This window comes from Mya arenaria, chromosome 11, assembly GCF_026914265.1.
Source record: "Mya arenaria isolate MELC-2E11 chromosome 11, ASM2691426v1".
NCBI lineage: Eukaryota > Metazoa > Mollusca > Bivalvia > Myida > Myidae > Mya > Mya arenaria.
Window position 1 is genome coordinate 53686316 of NC_069132.1, and position 20822 is coordinate 53707137.

Genomic DNA, 20822 nt, shown 5'->3' on the forward strand with positions numbered 1-20822 from the left:
CTTAAAAACCTTGGACGAACAAATACTTTCGCCAACACAGTGTTAAATGTATCAAAGAAATCGATATAGATTATTGCATTATTATTTTTATCTTAGTTGACTTTATTGTTAAAAACAAAAAAGCATATGATTTGTGTACAGATTAAAAAATCGTAAGCCATATTTTTGGCGCTTTTTAACTGGTGAATTTGTGGCCTCGTAGCTATTAATTGAAAGGAAAAAAAAAACATTTATAAAAAATAATATCATTTTATCCGTACAGAACTCGTATGCTTTTTATTGTTTATATCATTAAAGTCAAATGAGGAAAACATGATAATGCATTAAAATAAAAGATAAAAGATTATTTTGGCTTGAACCTATACTGTGCGCCTTTAAATGGTTTCGAGCAATCAAATAATTCATCCAATTTTATCGTGTGTGTTGTTTCTTTGCATACATTTAATCGTCCCAGTTCACAGTCCAACGCTCTACCGAGTAAGCTAACCGGGTGGACATATATCTATATTGGCTGTGCTGCGGCGTTTTATGCCCTAAAAACGCAGTCTGCATAACGCAAACTGCACAAATCGCTGCGTTTTATTCCGACCACCTGTAGCGATACTTAAATGAAATGAGCCTATAGGCCCGGTCACACCGCAAGAACTTTGCTGGAGCGTTCCTGGAGCGGTGAAAAAAAATCATCACCGCTCGTTACCGTTCACCAGAAGTTGGCCCCCGTTAAGGCAACGCCGTATACGCTCGGCCACCGCTTATGGTCCTTCCTACCGCTCCGAAAGTTTTGAGCTGCACAAAATATTGCGAGCGGTGAGGAGCGGGCAATTTTCCGCTCCGGCAAAGTTCACCACCGCTCCAACAACGCCCAGTCAAAGTTTGGCACCGCTAGACGCAAGTTCGTGGACGCTTGGGTCCGCTAGCCCAACGCAGAAATCTTGAACGCTGGACCACCGCTGCTTCGCCAGCTTTGCCCGGGCGGTGATTAAACGTTGCACAAACTTTGGTGGAGCGGTTGTAAGCGTTTTACGAGCGGACACGGGATTGCTGGAACGGTGTCGGGCGTTGAAGCAGCGATCCATTGCGGTGATGAACTTTGGTTTGGCGTTGGTATGGAGGTGTCGGAGCGGGACCAGAATAAACCAACGCTCGCTACTGCTCGCTACCGTTAAGCCAACGCTATAGCAACGCCGGCTTCAGCGGTGCACCGCTAAGGCAACGCCCTTGTTTTCGATTTTTTTCCCATTTTGTGCGCGGTGACGAGCGTTGTCGAAATTCGGTCCCCTCTCCCTACCGTTCAAGGAACGCTCCAACAAAGTTCGGGCGGTGTGACCGGGCCTTATGTATCCATCATTCGAACTTTTTACGTGTCATGGAAGAAGAAATTTACATCTTCGATAAATCAATAACCAGTGGCGTAGCCAGCGTTACGCACGTACATCAATTTGAAAAAAAAAATGAAAAAAAAAATTTGGCCATCAAAGTCGAGGGCTAAGCTAAATAATGATGATATTGATGAAGAGAAGATGTGCTATAGTAAGCATTGTTTCTCTGTGCTAGAAAACTTACTGAGCCTTAATCAATCATTTGGTAACTACAAAGTCGGCGGCCTCGAACCTATAAATCCCTCTAAATACACAACAGTGCTCAACATGTTAGTTCCATTTTCCATTTTTTTCCCTTGGGAAAAGAAGCCTCCCCACCCGGGTCCTACTAAACACTGCAAAGCCTAGCAAAGCCTAGCAAAGTCAAGCAAAGCCTAGCAAAGCCAAGCAAAGTCAGTTGCATTTTTATTTATTTGTATTTATTTTTATGAGTTTATATATTTCGTTGGAAAAATGTATAATTTATTGCAAATTTTGTGTTAAATTTGTAAAATTACATTACTTCAAGATTGAAAAATCCAGCGAAACCTAGCAAAGCCTAGCAAAGCCTATGAAAACCTAGCAAAGTCAAGCAAAGTCTGTTTTATTGTTATTTATTTGTGTGAGTTATATATATTTAGTTGGAAAATTTTATAATTTATTGCAAATATTGCGTTAAATTTGTAAAATTACATTACTTCAAGATTGAAAAATCCAGCGAAACCTAGCAAAGCCTAGCAAAGCCTATGAAAACCTAGCAAAGTCAAGCACAGTCTGTTGTATTGTTATTTATTTGTATTTATTTGTATGAGTTTTATATATTTAGTTGGAAAAAAATATAATTTATTGTAAATATTGTGTTAAATTTGTAAAATCACATTACTTCAAGATTGAAAAATCCAGCGAAACCTTATTATGAAGTAATAACCCACCCCGAACCCCCATACGGCTGGCTACAGGGATGTTCCCCCTCCCACTACCCGGCCTCCTTTCGTGCGTAGCATTTAGTGAAGCCTGGCTACGCCCCTGATAACAATTTCTGAAGAATGTTTTCGATCTTATGTATCATAAACTTCAACATAAAAGAACGCATCTATATAATGATAAGCTTATAACTAAATACTTAAAAGTGTCTTTAAGGATATTAAATATAATGATTTTTCAACATAAATGGCGTTGAAGACAGTTTTTCTATACTTTATATCACAGTGATTGGATCCGATCGGAGATCAACTTATTAAAGAAACTTATACAATGTTGCAAACTAATCTACACAAATATGTTTCGCCCGCCACCCCACACGTATCCAATAGCAGGTTTAATTAGTTGTTATGTCAATAATGGAGAAACAAAGGTTATAAAACAATGCACCACAATCTTGTCAAAATGATGCCCTGCTAAGATATGCCTCCCCCTAACGTTAATTCTCGGACTTGCCCATGATGGCCATTTCAAAAGCGGATTTTAGTAGCATCAATTTTCTCCCACCTCAGATAAGTAGATCCTAAAATTTAACCATGCTAGAAATTCTTATCTTGCCCACGGGCGAAGATAAAATGCCCGTATGAAACTTATTTTCAATGATCACCACATTGTAATTACCTCCCTTGTTGAAGACTGTCGTCTGTAGCATCATGGAAACCTTGTCTTGTAACAATAATGTCAATATTTAGAACGCTTATTAATTATTTCTCGCTTCAAGTGTCACCATAAAATAGTTTTCATGCACCTTTCAAGAAATAATGCTTCACTCTCTTTAGAACTATTTAAAGACCGATTTGACTATAAACATCATCTGAATCATTGCGCGCATATCCATGACAACCACGAATTATCGCATATCCATGCGCAATTATTTTCACTAAGCACAACAGAGTTCCAGCAAAAAATACATCTTTACTTAACTTTGTTTAACTGAGGTTGGAGAAAAAGCATCTACCATAGCCTCTCGTGTAAGATAGGTTCATCCCGACCCTCGCGCAGGGTGTTTTGCGGAAACTCGGTAAACCTCGTTTCCGCAAAACACCCTACGCTCGGGTCGGAATGAGCCTATCTTACACTCTCGGCCATGGAAGATACTTATAATCTTACATCCATTTATGTTATTCCCTCAATTTCGTGTTCATTCGTGTTCATTTTTAATGTCGGCTTAAACTCAATTCACACAAATATACATGTAGAAAGATAATGAAACTATGGCACCAGGATAATTTAAATTCACGCCCAAATAAATTTTGTTAATTTAATCTACGGTAAAATTATGGTACATCGTAACCTGTCAAATTATCGAGTTATGAGTAAGGCAGAATTGCCTCCCTTATATTCAAACTTGCCATTTAACGTAAATGAATGAATAGATGTACCTGGACAAATCACACAATCATAACATGCTTTATATATCATAAATTTAAAAAAAAGTAATGATGAATCTCTAAAACAGGAGTTGAACAATAGTAAATTTATACAGGTAAGGTGTTGTCGAACTCACAATCACAGTGACATTCACTGACGAGATATTTTGAAATAACACTTTATTTTGATAAATTTATTTGAAGCTTGATCGAAGTCATTGTTCATCATTTCAATCACAAGTCAACCATTTATATGAAAAAATAAAAATGTAGATATGATACCTTTAGCTATAGGGTAGGGTACATTTTGGCAGTAGTCTAAAATAATAGATGTGTTATACGGGATTCTTTCAATCCCTTACGTCTAAACGGGTTTGTGCAAAAACTGGGTGGGTTTGAAAAATATTGAAATTGTATTTAGTGAAGTGTTTATCTTTGAAATGGATAATAAAGGTTTATATTCACATTTTACCATGTACGTTCAAAAGCTATTTTGCACAAAACAAGCTTTAAACACATGATCTACCTTTCCAATAAAATGAAACTTGACTGACACAGACAACAATTATGCCAAGCTGAACAACTCGACCCAATCGTAATAACTCGGCCACCTCGGACAAGCTTCGTGATAGACATTGTCAATACAATCGTAACAATTCGGCCATGACCGAAGTGCTACTATTGTTGTAAAACTGTGAACTGCAGTCTTGCGTTATGTTTTGAGAGGATGAAATGAAGAAAACCCCATCAAACTCATAATTATTCGTTGGATAATCATTTTTTGTGTACAGAACTAATATAATATAACATTATCTAGTAATATTTTTTGTTTTTATGATATTTTATGGATGCAATATGCCCCAGAATCCCGATCAGAACTACTACCCATTATAGGTACAAAACAATTTGTACGTGAAAATTTTGCCATATCAAAAATCATAAAAAAAAATCTGTCAGCGTACAATTATTGGAATCATTTTGGACATGCGTACAATTTGGAAACCAGTAACAGACCAATACAGCAATTAATTTTACATTATGCCTTTGAAGTGATTTCATGCCATGGTGTTTCTTCTACATACATGTGCTTTTTCATAGATAAAACTCTTGGCTTCATGACTAACAGACCGCACATGGACAGATTCGTCATTTTGTCATTTCAGGTGACAGCAGAATATGTACAGTTTACCGGACAATCAGGATATTTGAATATGCATATGGCAGATTTCACAAAAAAGGCAATTATTTGGCCCATTTGCTTTCATTTATTGTTATTGCATGTCAACGTCATATATACAGCAATTGCCTTTCCCAACCCAATAAGAACACCTAATAGAAGTGATTTGTATTAAAATAATGAAAATATTGTGTTAAATAAGGTAAAAAAATGTAAAAATATGCCGATATTTAGGACAAAAAAGACAGAAAATCTTCCCGGTACCAATATACCACTTTTTTGAGGATGCTTTTCAGTAACATCTGGTAAGTATTTTATTCTTGTCTGTTGAATAATGTTTGCAAGAAATGTTAATTAAAACAATAATATATCTAAAATAATTGCATTTCGTTCGTAATATACTTAAATTTTCGGTAATTGCGCATGGTGATAACGTTACGGTAATCTGTCCTCGAATTGTTGTGTAACATTAGCAGACATGATCCACTGCTAACTGTTTTAAGCCTAAACACACCTTTATTAAATCACTGAAAACAAAGACTACGTGTCGGATAAAAACAGTATTGCATGTAACAAGAAATTGGTCATTCCCGATCATAAAGTTTTTTAGGTCTAAAAATGTGTTAATGTTACTCAAAATCGATTCTGTCCCATTTTAGCATGACGATAGCACCTTTTCTATTCGTGAATAATTTACACCGACTGAGGGTTAACATCCGGGTAGCGATTACTTTTATATTGGACTGGTTCACAGTTGACATTGAAATGATAAAAATAGTGGTGAATACCGTTGATAAAAACTTAATCCAAGTTTGGCTCATTCTGTCCTTCGATGTAACGTTAACATTATCAGGGTTCGAATTTAACTTTGAGGAGCACTCGCAAAATTTTGCGAGTGCTTTTTGAGGCAACTCGCAAAATGAAAAATCAACTTGCAATGTTATTATTTACTTTATTCCCTGATAATATTGTCTAATTAAAGTAGATGTATATTTACACCTAAGACATATTATGAATATTAAAAATATCAATCTTGAGTGACTCAACTACTAGAACTTGTTGATGGCTTATTCTTTTTGTGGGGTACAAATGACTCATCGGATGCTGGCCGCTTTTTTGATAACAAATTGTTCACTTTGAAGGGGGGGGGGTATATTTACCCTCGCCATCGGGCAATACTCATACGGCAAGCACGCTGCAGATTTCATTAAGTCTATAGATAAGTATTAAAAACAATAACATTATAAATTTAAAATTAATAAAAGCAACAGTAAATGTAGCGTGGATGCTTTGGACTATAAAATTTATCTATTTGTCTATTTGTCTATTCACTTTGACAGTTGGGCGGATATTCAAAGGTTGATGGGTTTTACTTACAGTGCGCGAAAGCGCTAAATTTAGCCAATGATTGAGCTAGGTGATTACGTCATTTGTATTCACTTTGTATAATGCACGCCTTGGAGCATCCCAGAAAGATCAGAGTATTGCCTTTTCCGTATTTGTTCTATTTTTGAAAACTTACTAGAGCGTGACTCCGTACTGACTTCTCTGGTAGAGTAAACATTCCACTGATATAGGCTGTTTACACTCGACTACGTAGCGGAGTTAAGTTCATGTTTATTCTACTTTCCTTTTAACATTTTGTTGTCTAGAAAAAGCCACTCGCAGAATTTTGCGAGCTTGAATAAAAGTCACTCGCAATTTGCAAATGTCGCTCGCATTTTGCGAGCATGCGAGTCTAAATTCGAACCCTGCATTATGTCACGCTAGCATTAAGACAAGGGCTTAATAAAGCAAGAAAATCGTTGAAATTTGATGACTTTCCCAGAGTCAATTATTCGAACATAACAATGTCGTCTGTAAACTATCGTTTGTAAGTATTCATTCATTAGGTACGTAGTTTATATTGAATTCATACCGCTTTTGTGTTTGATATCGTTATTTATTGGACAGAATTAAGAATTTTTGTGATTATCAATTGACCGTGTTTATCAATTGTTTATATAGTTTGTTTTATACTGTATCAAGCTCAAACAGTCTGTGGTAGGTCTGTATTTTAATTTGTTGTGAAACATTCTGTCCAACTGCTAATGTGACATACTGCTAATGTTACTCATTCTGTTTTGTGGTAACACTAGCACATACTGCAATTAGCAATTTATAATATATATGTTTAATATCAAAGGTAATGATAATTGCACCATACTAGAGACATTTATATTACCACAACAAAACATTTATGTTTATAGCTTATCTGATCTGATATAAAAAGAAAACCTATGTTTGCAGAAAGCATTTTCTGTCTTGTTGTCCAATTAGGGTTTGTTTAAATAAATTTATTTGAGAAAAACGAAACAATCTTTATTTTTGTCTGTACAATCTGTTTTATAGATAAATGAACCATTTAGTGCAAGACAAAATACTTCTTTGGATCAAAATATTAAAAAAAACAAGTTTTTACCGGCAATATTGTAACACTAGCACAAATGGTATGGTGATACAAAATTCTTTTTTTTATAAAAATGCATGAATAAATCATTGCAAATGTTCTAAAATATGATAGATAAGAAATTGCTGTAAAAGATTATGTTGAAATCACAAATCTGCAATAAATTTTAAAAATCAATATTCGCCGGGAACTTTTTGGTCACCAAAACGTGAAATCTGCCATATATGCGCACTGAATGAAATATCAAGTGCATTGGTTCACCATCTCTTATACACCAACATTTATGACTGAAGGTATAAAGATATATTTAAACTAGGAACATCCCATATTGTGAATAACAAACAATTAATATATCTTGTTTATTTATATATATACATGACAGTCACATCTAATGGATTTTTAATCTTCAGACAAAGTTTTCTAATACCTGTGTTTTTATTTATGTATTTTGCTTTCATGCAATTTAACACTGGTGCTATTTTTCAAATCCATCTTTGGAAATTTGCAAATCCATGCCTTAGAGTTTTTGAATGTGCACAGTCATTGCAAAAGACAATAGGACAAATCTGATCAAATATCCCGCGGTCCGCTAAACTTTAAGAGATACTATCAGTCCTTCTGTTGGGGGAAAATCCTGTTGGAGTAATGGCGATGTTTACAGATTTTGTTGGGATCATTTTATAGGCACATCTGTCATATATCCTTATATGCTTTTGTTGACCAATATATGATACATGACTGGCTGAATATTCTAGTGGAAGAAGAAAATTTGTGCTTTTTTTAAAAATGGTATCGACTATTTGACATAATATCATATTTATAATGATATTTTGTAGGGATGGCAACGAGTACCCGAGTACTCGAGTACTCGATCGAACGTCCGAGTACTCGAGTACCAAATCACTACTCGAGTACTCGGAAAAAAATCAAAAACATATATAAAAATCACCAAATACACGATTTACAGACAAAATATCAGATCTGGTTAGTTGCCAAGAGGACAATTTACGGTCCCTCTGATCACCGCTGTGTACACAATTGACCTCAATCAATTAGTTGACAGTAGTTGTGATAGTTGCAAACTGTCAACAAAGGACCCTTATTTCAAATTAGCACTGATGTCAATTAGCGAAGTTTTGATAGCGGTACTTTCACCTACACAATTCTTTTGTATACCAATTAGAGACCTTCCACCAAACAATGGATGCTAACGAGCGAAAGAATATCGACTGTTTACGAGAATTGATTTCTTAATAGGCGTATTTTAACTATTTTTGCAATGATTATCACAATTGATTGGTTGATATTTTAAATCAAGAATTATGAATATTAATGAGGTAAACAACAATTACACAGTACGAAAAACTATCATTTAAAAAAACAAAAATTGTAGAGTAAACAACTCAACAACTGAACTTCGTATTGAATTTCGTTCACTATTTTTAGATTTTTATGTATGCTAATTGCTATTAATTTTCGTTCATTGTAATTCTGATTGTTGTTCATTTCTGCAGTGCATACTTGTATAAAATGAAACGAATAAGACAAATTAAAAGCCTGAAACAACATTTGTTTTCTTTTTATATCATTTTTTGTTAAAATAGTAAAAAAACGTAAAGAAAGTTTACTTTAAAGGTGAAAATGACCAATAATACGACCAACGCACAATATACGTCATTAACGATACATGTATGCACAATCTTGTCTTTGCGAACACATATTCAATTTTTCCGAGTAATCGAGTACCCGAGTATTAATTTTACTACTCGTTGCCATCCCTAATATTTTGACATAAAACGTATAATGAAGATTTGGTCCTGTAACATTGTGTGAGGTCTCATCAAGTTTACAGGACCATGTGTCCTGTAACAATCTTAACTTTTCCAAAAAATGCACAAAAAATATGAATCAATCATTACTAAAGACTTCAATTTAATTGATTTGAAATGAAACAAATTTATCTGAAGACCAAAAATCTCCCAACATTTGGCTAATATTGTTCAGTATCTGCAATGGTTCCTTAATTATCACTGATTTATTTTTACAGGTTGAATAAGTGTACACTCCAAATGAGACTGAGGATGAAGTTTCGCCACCGTGTCGCAGTGTTTTGTGGGCTTTGTGCAGTGGCCTTTATCTACATTCTGATGATCTTTCTAGGTCTACTGCCCAATACTTTCAGGTAAGGTCACAGGCATCAACACAGAATCAGTGTTCTCAGTAAATATCAAATGTCAATAATAGATTGTTCATATGGCAATTGGGATGGTTCATATTTGGAAAAAATAAATGAATTTTAAATAGAATAACAAGTAGCTGGTCGTTTACTTTACTATTTGAGAGGGTCAATATGAAAAATCCCTGAAGTATATTGAAATGGTTCACAAAAAAATAATTATGGTGTAAAATTGTAAAAAATCTATATATTTATACACCATTCATTATGAATTTTACTTGGCATTGTATTAAATAAGTCCTTGGCCATTAGTCATTTCTCAACTTTTATTTGAATCTATTTTTTACAGCTCACATCAAGAAAAGCTTAGGAAATTTATGGAGCAGAATCCTCTTCAATTTCACTTCTATAGGAGCCAAATTAGTAGCGGTGAATGCCGGGCCGATTTTAGCACCCCTAAAGGTGTTATATCAACACTGGAGATCTCTCAGAAAACCAACTACAAGAGTTCTGGTGGAGATTACGTTCTACCACATCCGCCTGTGGACAAGGTGGCTTATGGCGCAGGTTGGTTTTTCTAATTCACAGAGATGATAAAATTAAAAATCAGGATCCCAGAATATCATATTTTTTTTGTATTTGTTATGTTTATTTTTTTGCTGGGTAGCTGCTTTCAAAAGTAAGAAAGAGCTTAATTTATTAAGGGCTCTCAAAGCAATTTCAACATGGGTCTTTAAGCTGCTTAACTCTTCTTGGGGCCTGACTCCCACATACTCAAACTAAATGTTTTTGATTGAAATTATCATCCCTGTGTTTAACTTATGGTACTAATGATAATTGTTTTTACTTCTGCATTGATAAGGCCTAAAAAAACAAACATTTGGTTCGGGTTACCCGACCCTACCTACGGAATAGGCGCCGACCCTACCGTTTTTATAGTCAGTTTGAAAAAAAAAATGAAAAATGAAAAAAAAACAAAAAAAAAAAACGTTTTTTTTAAAATTGCTTTTTAATATTAAGTTTAAACCTTAAATGCTTATACAGTAGATAGCTTTAACACCATTCTCCAATGATGAAAATTATTTTCTTATATAAAACCTAATAAAAAAAAAAATAAAAAAAATTAAGAGGCCTACCTACCCTACCTATTTTTTTTAAGGATGTAACCCTAACCAAACAATTTTTTTTTTTAGGCCTAAGGCCTAAAAAAAACACAGGTTTCGGTTACCTGACCCTGCCTATAAAATAGATGCTGACCCTACTATTCTTATGGTCAGTCTGTTTATTGTTTGTGTGTTTTAATATGTAGTTTAAAAACCTTTTAAGCTTTATACTGAAGAAAATACTTAAATGCCATTCCCCAGTATTGACAATAATGTTCTTACATAAAGCCATAAAGAGTGGACATTGCATATTTGCTAATGTGATAGCCTTATTATCATCATTGGCATAGTACAAAATCTACGATCTTGGCCATAGTCCAATAACCATTCATGAAATTGGTATGAAACTTGGTGAACATGTTGCTAGAGAAAATGTGCACATGTATACAGTATAGCATAGCATAACTCTGGCTGTAATGTTTATTGAGTAATTCCCCTTGTTTGACTGAATAAAACAGCACATGATAGTTGGTGTTCGCTCTGGAGTATGGATCATGTTGAAAGGGGACATACCGTCATATGATTTTTGTTTGTTCACTGCTGTTGTTTTAGAGCTCCTCACAGTGATAATCATAAACAGAGGAGAGTTGCTGTTTGCTCAGCGATGCTGTTGTTAAAATAATACATGAAGTCATATAAGCCGCATCGCACGATTTGGGGCTTTCCGACATAATTAATGAAATAATCATTACTTTAATGAGAAATGCCAAAAAAAGTGAATTTTTCTATGTATATTCATTTCTTTCAAACTTCTTTTTTTAAAGGATTGTCATTGGCAAATTATTTTCTCGGCGATTTGTGACCATTATTTACTCATGTTTCCATAGCAACCATGGATTTCGTCCCAACATAATTTGACTGCATTCATTGTCTGTTTTTAAAATGACTCAATGGATTAAAAATACAATTTTAATATTTGATACATTTATTGTGCAAGTAATTTCAATAATGTACTTCATAATAACGTCAGATATATGTGTGACGTCAAATTTAGCGTTCACAATGCGCAATACATGGTTTCACATATAAACATGTATCTAACACAATATAAGTGATATCATCATGAAATTGTTAGTATTGCTTCCTGAAATGTCATTTAATTCAAATACCCAATAAAATAATTAAAGCAAATTAATGTCTGAAGGCCCAAAATCGCGCGATGCAGCTCATATGATTATTGTTTGTTCAATGTTGCTGTTTTTCCCTCAGGCCTGGAGCCGCTCAAGGTGATAATCATGCCTCACTCCCACGTGGATCCTGGATGGATTGAAACAGTCGATGGTTACTACAACAAGTTAGTATCTCTTACAGTTACAAGATATGTGATTGGGTAAAAACAATTGTCGATAAAGACCCAACAATGTTTAATGGATGTGACAGTCTTGAAGGGGTAACCTGCTGTATTATTGACAGAGATAAATTAAAATGAAATGGTCAAGATTAGCACAAATCCTGTTCTTGTAAAATAAAAGCTGGGCTATGAAAGGAATATTGTAGAAGCCAATTACTGTGCAAACCAGACAACCACTTAATTAATCTTATATTAATTCACTGAAATCCTCCCTATCTCTACAGGAAAGTTCGAAGCATCCTTGACAGTATGGTACGCAAGCTGCACATATACAATGACCTGACATTTATCTGGGCAGAGATTGTGTTCTTCAGCCGATGGTGGGACGAGAAAACAGACCTTATCAGGCTGCAGGTGAAGGATCTTGTCAAGGAAGGTCAGAGTTTAGTTCTTCTAAAATTTCTGTGTGTTTTAGTTTAACCATTCTCGTACACAAGAGCAGTGATGCTATGCATAGATTGCATTGTCAAACCTTTGATGAATAAGGAGTTAAACTAGTTTTTATCTTAGGGCTATTCCAGTAAAACATATAACCCCACGGGGGGGAAGGCAATTATTTAAATAGTATATGGGTGGGTGTCTTTCTTCACTAATTTTGACTCCATATGGATAAATTTGCTTCTGTGGGGGGATGGCATAATCTAAAAGTGCCTTCCCCCCGGGGGTTATATGTTTAAATGGAATAGCCCTTATCATTACGATTACACTTAAAACATTTTTATACAAATAAATTCAATATGATATGGAATATGTCAAAGAAACATGACAAAACAAGGTTGGTACTTGTACATAACAGATTCAGATTTTACAGAATTGAGAATTAAGCAAAAATGGTCACAGGTATTTTTAATCTCTTTGCTTGTGTGATTTGTATAAAAAGGCCAAATGTTATAAACCGAAACAAAATAGGAGTTATCAATAGAAAAATTATGGACTTTATTTATTTAATTATGTCATGACATTTTCATTCTCCAAACTGTTACAGATATAAACCAAAGTTTTAAAGATGCACTCTTACTCCTAAATAAGATTTCCCACAATTTATTAATATACCAAAAAGGATGAATAAATATCAAAAACAATGATTCTTATGAACTATTACAAGTTTAATTTTAAAGCAAGGTGCAGAAAACACAGTATTTCTACGTTTTGAGACGATAGTAGATCACACTTAATCTTTTAGCACTCACCAATTATTTAATATTTTTGCATATTCAGCTATTAAATACACTGTTATAATCTTGATATCAGTTATTAATATTTTCGGTAAATGCTTTCTTTAGTAAGTAGTTAAAGGTTTATCATTCAAAATTTATGTTTGTAATACATGTGTATGTATTGATTAGGAATAAGAGTGTCACTTTAAACTTGTCTATTTTTGGAAGAAAGTCAATTTTGGTATTGTCATAGTATTGGTGTCATCATTGGTGTCATCATCGATGTTGTCATTCTTGTCCTCATCGGTGTCATCATTGATGTCGTCATTGGTGTCGTCATCGGTGTCATCAATAATGTCGTCATCGGTGACTTAATCAGTGTCGTCTTTGGTTTTGTTATAGGTGGCGTCATTGATGTTGTCATTAGTGTCGTCATTGGTTTCGTCATTGGTATGGTCATCAGTGTCGTCATTGATGTCGTCATTAGTGTCGTCATCGGTGTCGTTGAGCAAAAATACTGAGATCATAACTTGAAAATCGTTCAAGAATTTTATTTGAAACTTGGTAAACATGTTGCCAGCTCTAGACAATATGAATGTTTTAAGTAAGGTCCATAACTTTGGCTTTAATGATCTTTGAGTTATTCCTCTTGTTTGACTGTCACCAATCTGGACGAGTGGGTTTCCTCCGGGTACTTCGGTTTCCCCCCACATCACAAGACCACACTCTTACGTAACATATATGTGCCTATGAGACTGATTAATATAATGTTGTAATAATTTGTTTCACAATTGTTGTAAAATATTTAAGTTTAAACTAATTATAGATGGAGATTAGCGTTGTTTGTTCAGTGGCTCTTTTGTTATGGATTATACAAATAGAAAAGGATATGATTCAATATCGTATGATTGTTTTAAACTCTTATAGTTATGTAAACTTAGCCTAGTCCCTCTTGTTGGCAAAATTTTGCTTGAGTGTGTGGTTTTGTGTTGTGGGGCAAACCACAAGGCTGGGTGATGCCAGATGAAGCCAGCACAAGTTACACATCGGCCATAGACCAACTTAACTAGGGACATCAGTGGCTTCTTGACAATCTAGGGGTCACGCCAAACAACAGTTGGTCAGTTCATCAATTAGGCCCAAAGAAAATACACTTGTTTGAGCTTGGTGACCACCAATTGAACTCACTTAGTAATAATATAATGACTTATAATAAGTTCAGTGTGTGTATGCCCATACTTTTAATTTTTTGTTGTAATTTTGATTGTATTGTAAATTAAGCATTATTGATTTAGTTGATTGCCATTTTACTTTTTGTACTTCAGGTCGGCTTGAGTTTGTATTGGGAGGATGGGTGATGCCAGATGAAGCCAGCACCAGTTACACATCGGTCATCGACCAACTGACCGAAGGACATCAGTGGCTTCTGGACAATCTAGGGGTCATTCCAAACAACAGTTGGTCAGTTGACCCTTTTGGCCACTCCGGAACCATGCCGTATATTTGGAAGCTAGCAGGGATGAAAAATATGGTGATCGGTCGTATACATCAGGCTGTCAAGGGACAGCTTATACATGATGGAAATTTGGAGTTTAATTGGAAACAAGTGTGGGATGGTTCCAATGATGGGGATATCTTCTGCCACGTAATGCCCTACATGATTTATACTCTACATCAGACATGTGGCCCAGACAAGTACATTTGTTCACAGTATGACTTCAAGCAGAAACCTGGCGATCCTATGAATGTATTCGTTAAGCCTATTACTCCCGAAAATATTGCCAAGCGAGCTCAAAGATTATATGAGCAGTATAGATTGAAAGGGAGCATCTTTAAGCATAAAACTATATTAGTTGCCTTAGGTGATGATTTTAGATTTAATCTACCAGAAGAGTGGGATCAACAGTATGAGAATTATAAAAAACTGATGGATTATATGAATAATCAACGCGAATGGAAGATTAACGTTAAGTTTGGTACATTGAATGACTTCTTCAAAAATGTGAGGAAAAGTGAAAAGGATAAGGGTATTCAGTTTCAGTCCATAAGTGGGGATTTTTTTCCATACTCCGATCATGATTCAGCTTATTGGACTGGATATTTTTCAACAAGGCCCTTCGATAAAAGGTTTTACAGAGAAACTGAGTCAAAGCTACACTCTGCTGAGATAATGCATGCAGTTGCCAGAGCGTACAGTAAAAAATGGCAAAGCGAACTCGTAGGAGGAAATAGAGTACCCAAGTTGTTAAGTGAAGCTAGGAATAATTTAGGCTTATTTCTGCATCATGATGCCGTAACGGGAACGTCCAAAGATTATGTGATGGAAGATTATGAAAACAGACTGCTTGATGCTTATAACAATGCTGGCATGGTTATAAATTATGCTGCACAATTTTTATTGACTCAAGGGAAGCTTCCAAGCGATCCCCCAGTCTTTGAACAAGAATTAACGAGATTGGATGGAAAACATTTCGCCATGCATAATACAATAAATGTCACCAAGTCAGGATCAAGGATAGCCCTGTTTAACCCCACTGGTCATATCCGATCAGAATTTGTTGAATTTATAGTTGACAGCATTGATCTTGAAATTAAAGACTCCAAAAGAAAGGTTAGGCCGTTTCAGATAAATCCAGTGTATACCTCGCCGACAGAAGTGGATAGAAAGGTATTCGAAATTGTCTTTCTTGTAGAAATCCCAGCATTTAGTATTGAGACATATATTATTCAGAAAACCAACAAATCACCTTCCGGTTTTTGGTCCAAGATAAAAGTATACAACTCTGATGAATTTATTGTCGGCCCGGAGTTGAAATTTGAGCAAGAAATTCCAAGACGAAGAGGGAATGTCCATGAACCTATTTTTATAGAAAATAGCCAAATTGGTGCAGAATTTAAGTCCTTCAATGGTCTTTTGACTAAAATTGTCGATAAAACCAACAATCGAACTAAAGAGACACAAGTTTTATTAGATTTCAAGGAGTACAAATCAAGAGGAAGTGGTGCTTACATATTTTTTCCGTATGGATCAGCCAACGATATTGTTCAACCTACACCAGTTGTAAGAGTAGTGGAAGGGCCGTTTGTTACTGAGGTACAGGTTCCATTCTATTGCATGTACCATCGCGTGAAACTGTATCATCACCCCGGTTTACAAGGTAGACAGTTACACATTCAGAACACTTTGGACATGTTTGCTGTGAATTTCCGCGATAAGGAACCGATTATGAGACTGTCAACCAGCATTTTAAACGAGAAAGGCTCATTTTTCACCGACCAAAATGGTTTCCAATACGTTCAAAGAAAAAGTCACCCAACTGATAAGAACTATCAAAATATTGAGCGCAATTACTACCCAGCTACAACAATGGCTTTCCTTCAAGACTCTGATACAAGGATAACTCTTCATACGGGTCAGCCAATGGGAGTGGCCTCCCTTGAAAGAGGATGGCTAGAGGTCATGCTTGATCGACAGCTGTTGTACGATGATGGGCGGGGTTTAGGGGAGGGTGTGTCCGATAATAAATTGACCATGACCTCATTCATTCTGCAAGTCGAGCACAGTGACCTAGCTCTGAGGGAAACAACTTTTTCATACCCTTCAATACAGAGCTTAGTGACTAACGAGGTATTAATGCACCCTCTTGAGCGAATATTTTCGCTGATTAACTCAGATATTGTAAATTTAAATTTTTCACCTATGCAAAATAGTTTACCTTGTGACATCCATATTTCTAGTATGAAAACTTTGTATCATTCCAATGGGAATTGTGAAGGAACAGGTCTTGTGTTACATAGGAGGGGTTTCCGGTGTGGTTTGCCAACTGACGCTGTGCCATGCCTAGAAAAGGACATAAATCTGGAAGGGTTATTTCCTGGTGTAGAAGATAACAGCATTCAAGAGACAACTTTGGGATTTACCAAGAAGAAAGCCAGTCATGTGTCATTAAGAAAACTAGATGTATCTCCCATGGAGATCAAATCATTCCTCATTAGTGAAAATAATTAGTTAGACTGTGATGCATGTTCAATTATGTGTGAATTTCTTCTCATGCTTATTATAATGTTACCATTAAATTTGCTGTATTTTTTATTGCTGTGAGTAAGAAATGTCCTAGTATAGTCGGCATTGACAAAATAATTTGTTTATATTTAGAAATAAAAAACATACTGCATACAGTTGAAACCCATTTACTTGACATTGCTTAGCTCGATTTCCTTGTTGGCTCAAACTAAATGTAAAGGACCGAATTTTTCACTCTATGTAAGCACTGCTGCTTGGTTCGATATTCGTGAGGCTCGAAGTATTTTGGCTTCATTCCTGATTTCGGCCGGTTCCTGGGATATCGAGCCAAGGGTTTTGAAAGTCACTGTAGATAGAATTGGTTGAAATAGGCCTCTTGAAAAGCCCTAATTACCAACTAGCGAAAAGGATTTACTAAAATGATAACCATTTTAATGTGTCTTCCAACAACCCACAATAGTTTTTAAAACATTAAAGATGCACTCTTACTCCAACATTAGATTTACCACAATTAATACGATTGTTTTGTTATTCCAAAAACAAAAAAGGCTGAATAAATGTCGAAAACAATGGTTCTTATGAAGGATACCCATTTTATTTTGAAGGAAATGTGCATAAAACACAGTATTTCTACCATTTGAGATCATAGTAGATCACAGTATCACAGTAATTCTTTTAGCATTCACCAATCATTAAATATTTTTGCGTTTTCAGCTATTAAATACACGGTTACAATATTCTTGCCAGTAATTAATATTTTCCATAAATGCATTATTTAGTAAGTAGTTAAAGGTTTATCACCCAAATTATAAATTATATGGAGTGTATGCATTGATATTGAATAAGAATGTCACTTTAACAATAAACATTCAAATGTTGACCACTTTTATTTTAATGTTAACACTTCTTAAATTGTGTTTATATTTTACATGAAACTCACCAAGAGCATTCTGTCTACAACGGTTGTATGGATAAGGTTTCTGATTGTAGATTTTAAAGTTGCACTCTTACAGATTGACCTTTTTGACAACTTTTTTATATTTTGTCTTGGAATGAGCAATTTTTTGCGTAAATGTCTTAAGACCAGTGATATAAAAAGCCTATATAACTGCTGACAAAAGATCAGATTGCAGTTTTCATATAGATTTACGTTTGAAAATAAAATGATGTTTTATGCCGATTGACTCATTTTTCTTAAAGTATTAGTAATGCTAAAAAAAGTAACACTTTTAGCCATGAAATATCAGTTTTCGAATGTAAATTTGAAAAACAACAATCTGATATTTTTCCACATGTTTGGTCCCTGCTGCCAGCGAAATATTGTTTCAATTTATTATTTTTCTATTTTCTTTTTTATTCTTATATATATCATATATATTTTGTTTTTAAAACATCTCTTTGATGTATGTTGAACAAGTTCTTCCGAAAAGATTTATATTTGATAACATGAAAAAAATGATAAATGTAAAATAGTAATTGCAACCTGTATTAAACCTATATGTCTATTTGTATTTTGAATTGTATACATGTACACATGTTTTGTTGAACTATACACTTACAGTAAATTAAATAAAACTGTTTGAAAGTTGCTATGATACACAAGTACTTTTTTTACTTGGTACAAATGTTTATGGTATATTTTTTCATAAGTATTATGCCCCCATTCAGAGATGATATGGAATTTATGTATTCAAATGTTGGTCAGTCAGTCTTAAACTGTAAAATGAATGAAGGATGAATTTGCCTTAATCAAAAGAAGTCCCTTTGTTCTATGGGTCAGTAGGTACATTTGTAGAATTAATTGTACACACAATATAGGTATTGCTTACAAAGTTAAAAAAACTTTGGTCATACAATAACCCCATATAACAGTATGACCTGGGACCATGAAACTTCAATGGTAGATTGTATTGATATATTTGGAGGCATTTTTTATTCGAAATCTGAGAGAAAAGTGTGACTTATAATCAGTGATTTACGATTCATCTACATTCCTAAAGTTTATTGATGTTAAATTTTATATTTGATCTATATATAAACTTGATTTATATTGTACTTATAATAATATATATTTTACATAAGTGAAATACATTGCTATACCAAATGTAAAAGAATAAAAAAATAAACATGTACATTTATTGTTAGGCTCTTGTTAAATCGTTTGATGTCCTGATCTACTGTACCATATAATTATACCATAAATGTCCTATGTGACACGATGCACATCTTTTCAAGTGTCTATTTTCTGATTCGGCAACTTGAACAATGCTTACAAGCTTAAAGATGCACTTTTACTCCCAAATAAGATTTCCCACAATTTATACAATTGTTTAAATATACCAAAAAGGATGAATAAATGTCAAAAACAATGTCATTCATGATCAATTATTTAGCTTCAAAGTCTTCTCATAGCCTTGGTGTCTTGGCCAGTGCATCATTGTGCAGAAAATTGAACTTTAGACTTTAAAGCTGCACTCTCACAGATTGCTTTGACTACCTTTTTATTTTTTGTCTTGGAACAAGCCAATTTTTGTGCAAATGTCTGGAAACCAGTGATATATGACTGCTGACGAAAGACTAGGTCGCAGTTTTCATATTTTGAAAAAAAAATTATGGCAAAAAGCGTGACTTTAAACGACGCTATAAGAAAAATGAAATTTTACCAAACAATTATGATCAGGCGCAGAATTCATAAACTTCTTAAGTCATTTACTCACTTAAATCACTTTCCTCATTTTATTATCTCTTTATGCACGAGTCAATTGTAACCACAGCTCCCCCAGGTCCGGGGAATAGCGGGGACTTTGACTTTCGGTCCAGCCAAGCCCGGGTAAAGTCCCTGCCCTGCGGGAACAAACTGCTAGTAAAATCCCTGCCCCCATCCCAGGGACCCTAGGTAAGGCCCATTCTCTGCTATTTTGGCATGTAAAAACATGGCCCATTTCCTCAGTATACCCCTGGACCTGGAGGGGCCGTGGTATCAATTGACTGGTGCATAAATCATATGAAATAAAAAAAGAATTTCCAAAATACATTATTTTTATTGACCTAATTGAAAAAAACATACCTAAATTTTAATGTTAAAAAACTTTTTATTAGACTTTGAAAATTTTAAGAAATGGACTAATAAGTGAGGGAATGACTTTTTATCGTTTTATGTGTACCACCCCAGGCCCCAATATCACGAAAATACTTCAGCCAAACCTAATTTTCAACTCATTTTACCATATATAACATAGAAAGTTATTAAAAGTTATATATGTTTTTACAACTTATAAGAGCACATTCTATCATAGAAGATGTTGATTATAACCTCCGATCAAGATTCCTATAGAAAATATTCAACATCCAAAAAAAAAATTAATTCAATGAAATATTTTTAACAATTACTTAAGTATATCTTTTGCTCTAGAATTTTTTTCTTTGAAAAATTGACATTTTTTTTAACACTGTCCAAAAAAATAATAATGTTTTCAAAAAAAAGCATGCAAGCTTTTGAATCATACTATGCTTTTATGTGGTAAATGAGTTGAGTCAGAGATTGAGATTTGACTCGAGTATTTTTGTGATACTGGGGTCCGTTTTATTGCGAGTTATCTTATTTGACAGAATTGAA

The 20822-nt window shown here is 34.5% G+C and overlaps 1 protein-coding gene across 7 annotated transcripts; it reads left to right on the plus strand.

The window, feature by feature from the left end:
• Positions 1 to 3699: 3699 nt before the first annotated feature.
• On the plus strand, positions 3700 to 19551 carry LOC128207835 (alpha-mannosidase 2-like). Of its 7 annotated transcripts, XM_052910992.1 has the most exons (8): positions 3700 to 3825; positions 4873 to 4923; positions 7555 to 7628; positions 9383 to 9517; positions 9861 to 10078; positions 11884 to 11968; positions 12250 to 12401; positions 14508 to 19551. In XM_052910992.1, the coding sequence occupies exons 4-8, from the start codon at positions 9405 to 9407 to the stop codon at positions 17189 to 17191; spliced, it is 3252 nt and encodes a 1083-aa protein (XP_052766952.1). In that variant the 5' UTR covers positions 3700 to 3825; positions 4873 to 4923; positions 7555 to 7628; positions 9383 to 9404; the 3' UTR covers positions 17192 to 19551. The 7 variants fall into 7 exon arrangements, with proteins under 7 accessions (XP_052766952.1, XP_052766950.1, XP_052766955.1 ...); XM_052910990.1 differs by lacking the exon at positions 7555 to 7628 and having other exon boundaries at positions 4873 to 4947; XM_052910995.1 differs by lacking the exons at positions 4873 to 4923; positions 7555 to 7628 and having other exon boundaries at positions 3724 to 3825.
• Positions 19552 to 20822: the final 1271 nt, after the last annotated feature.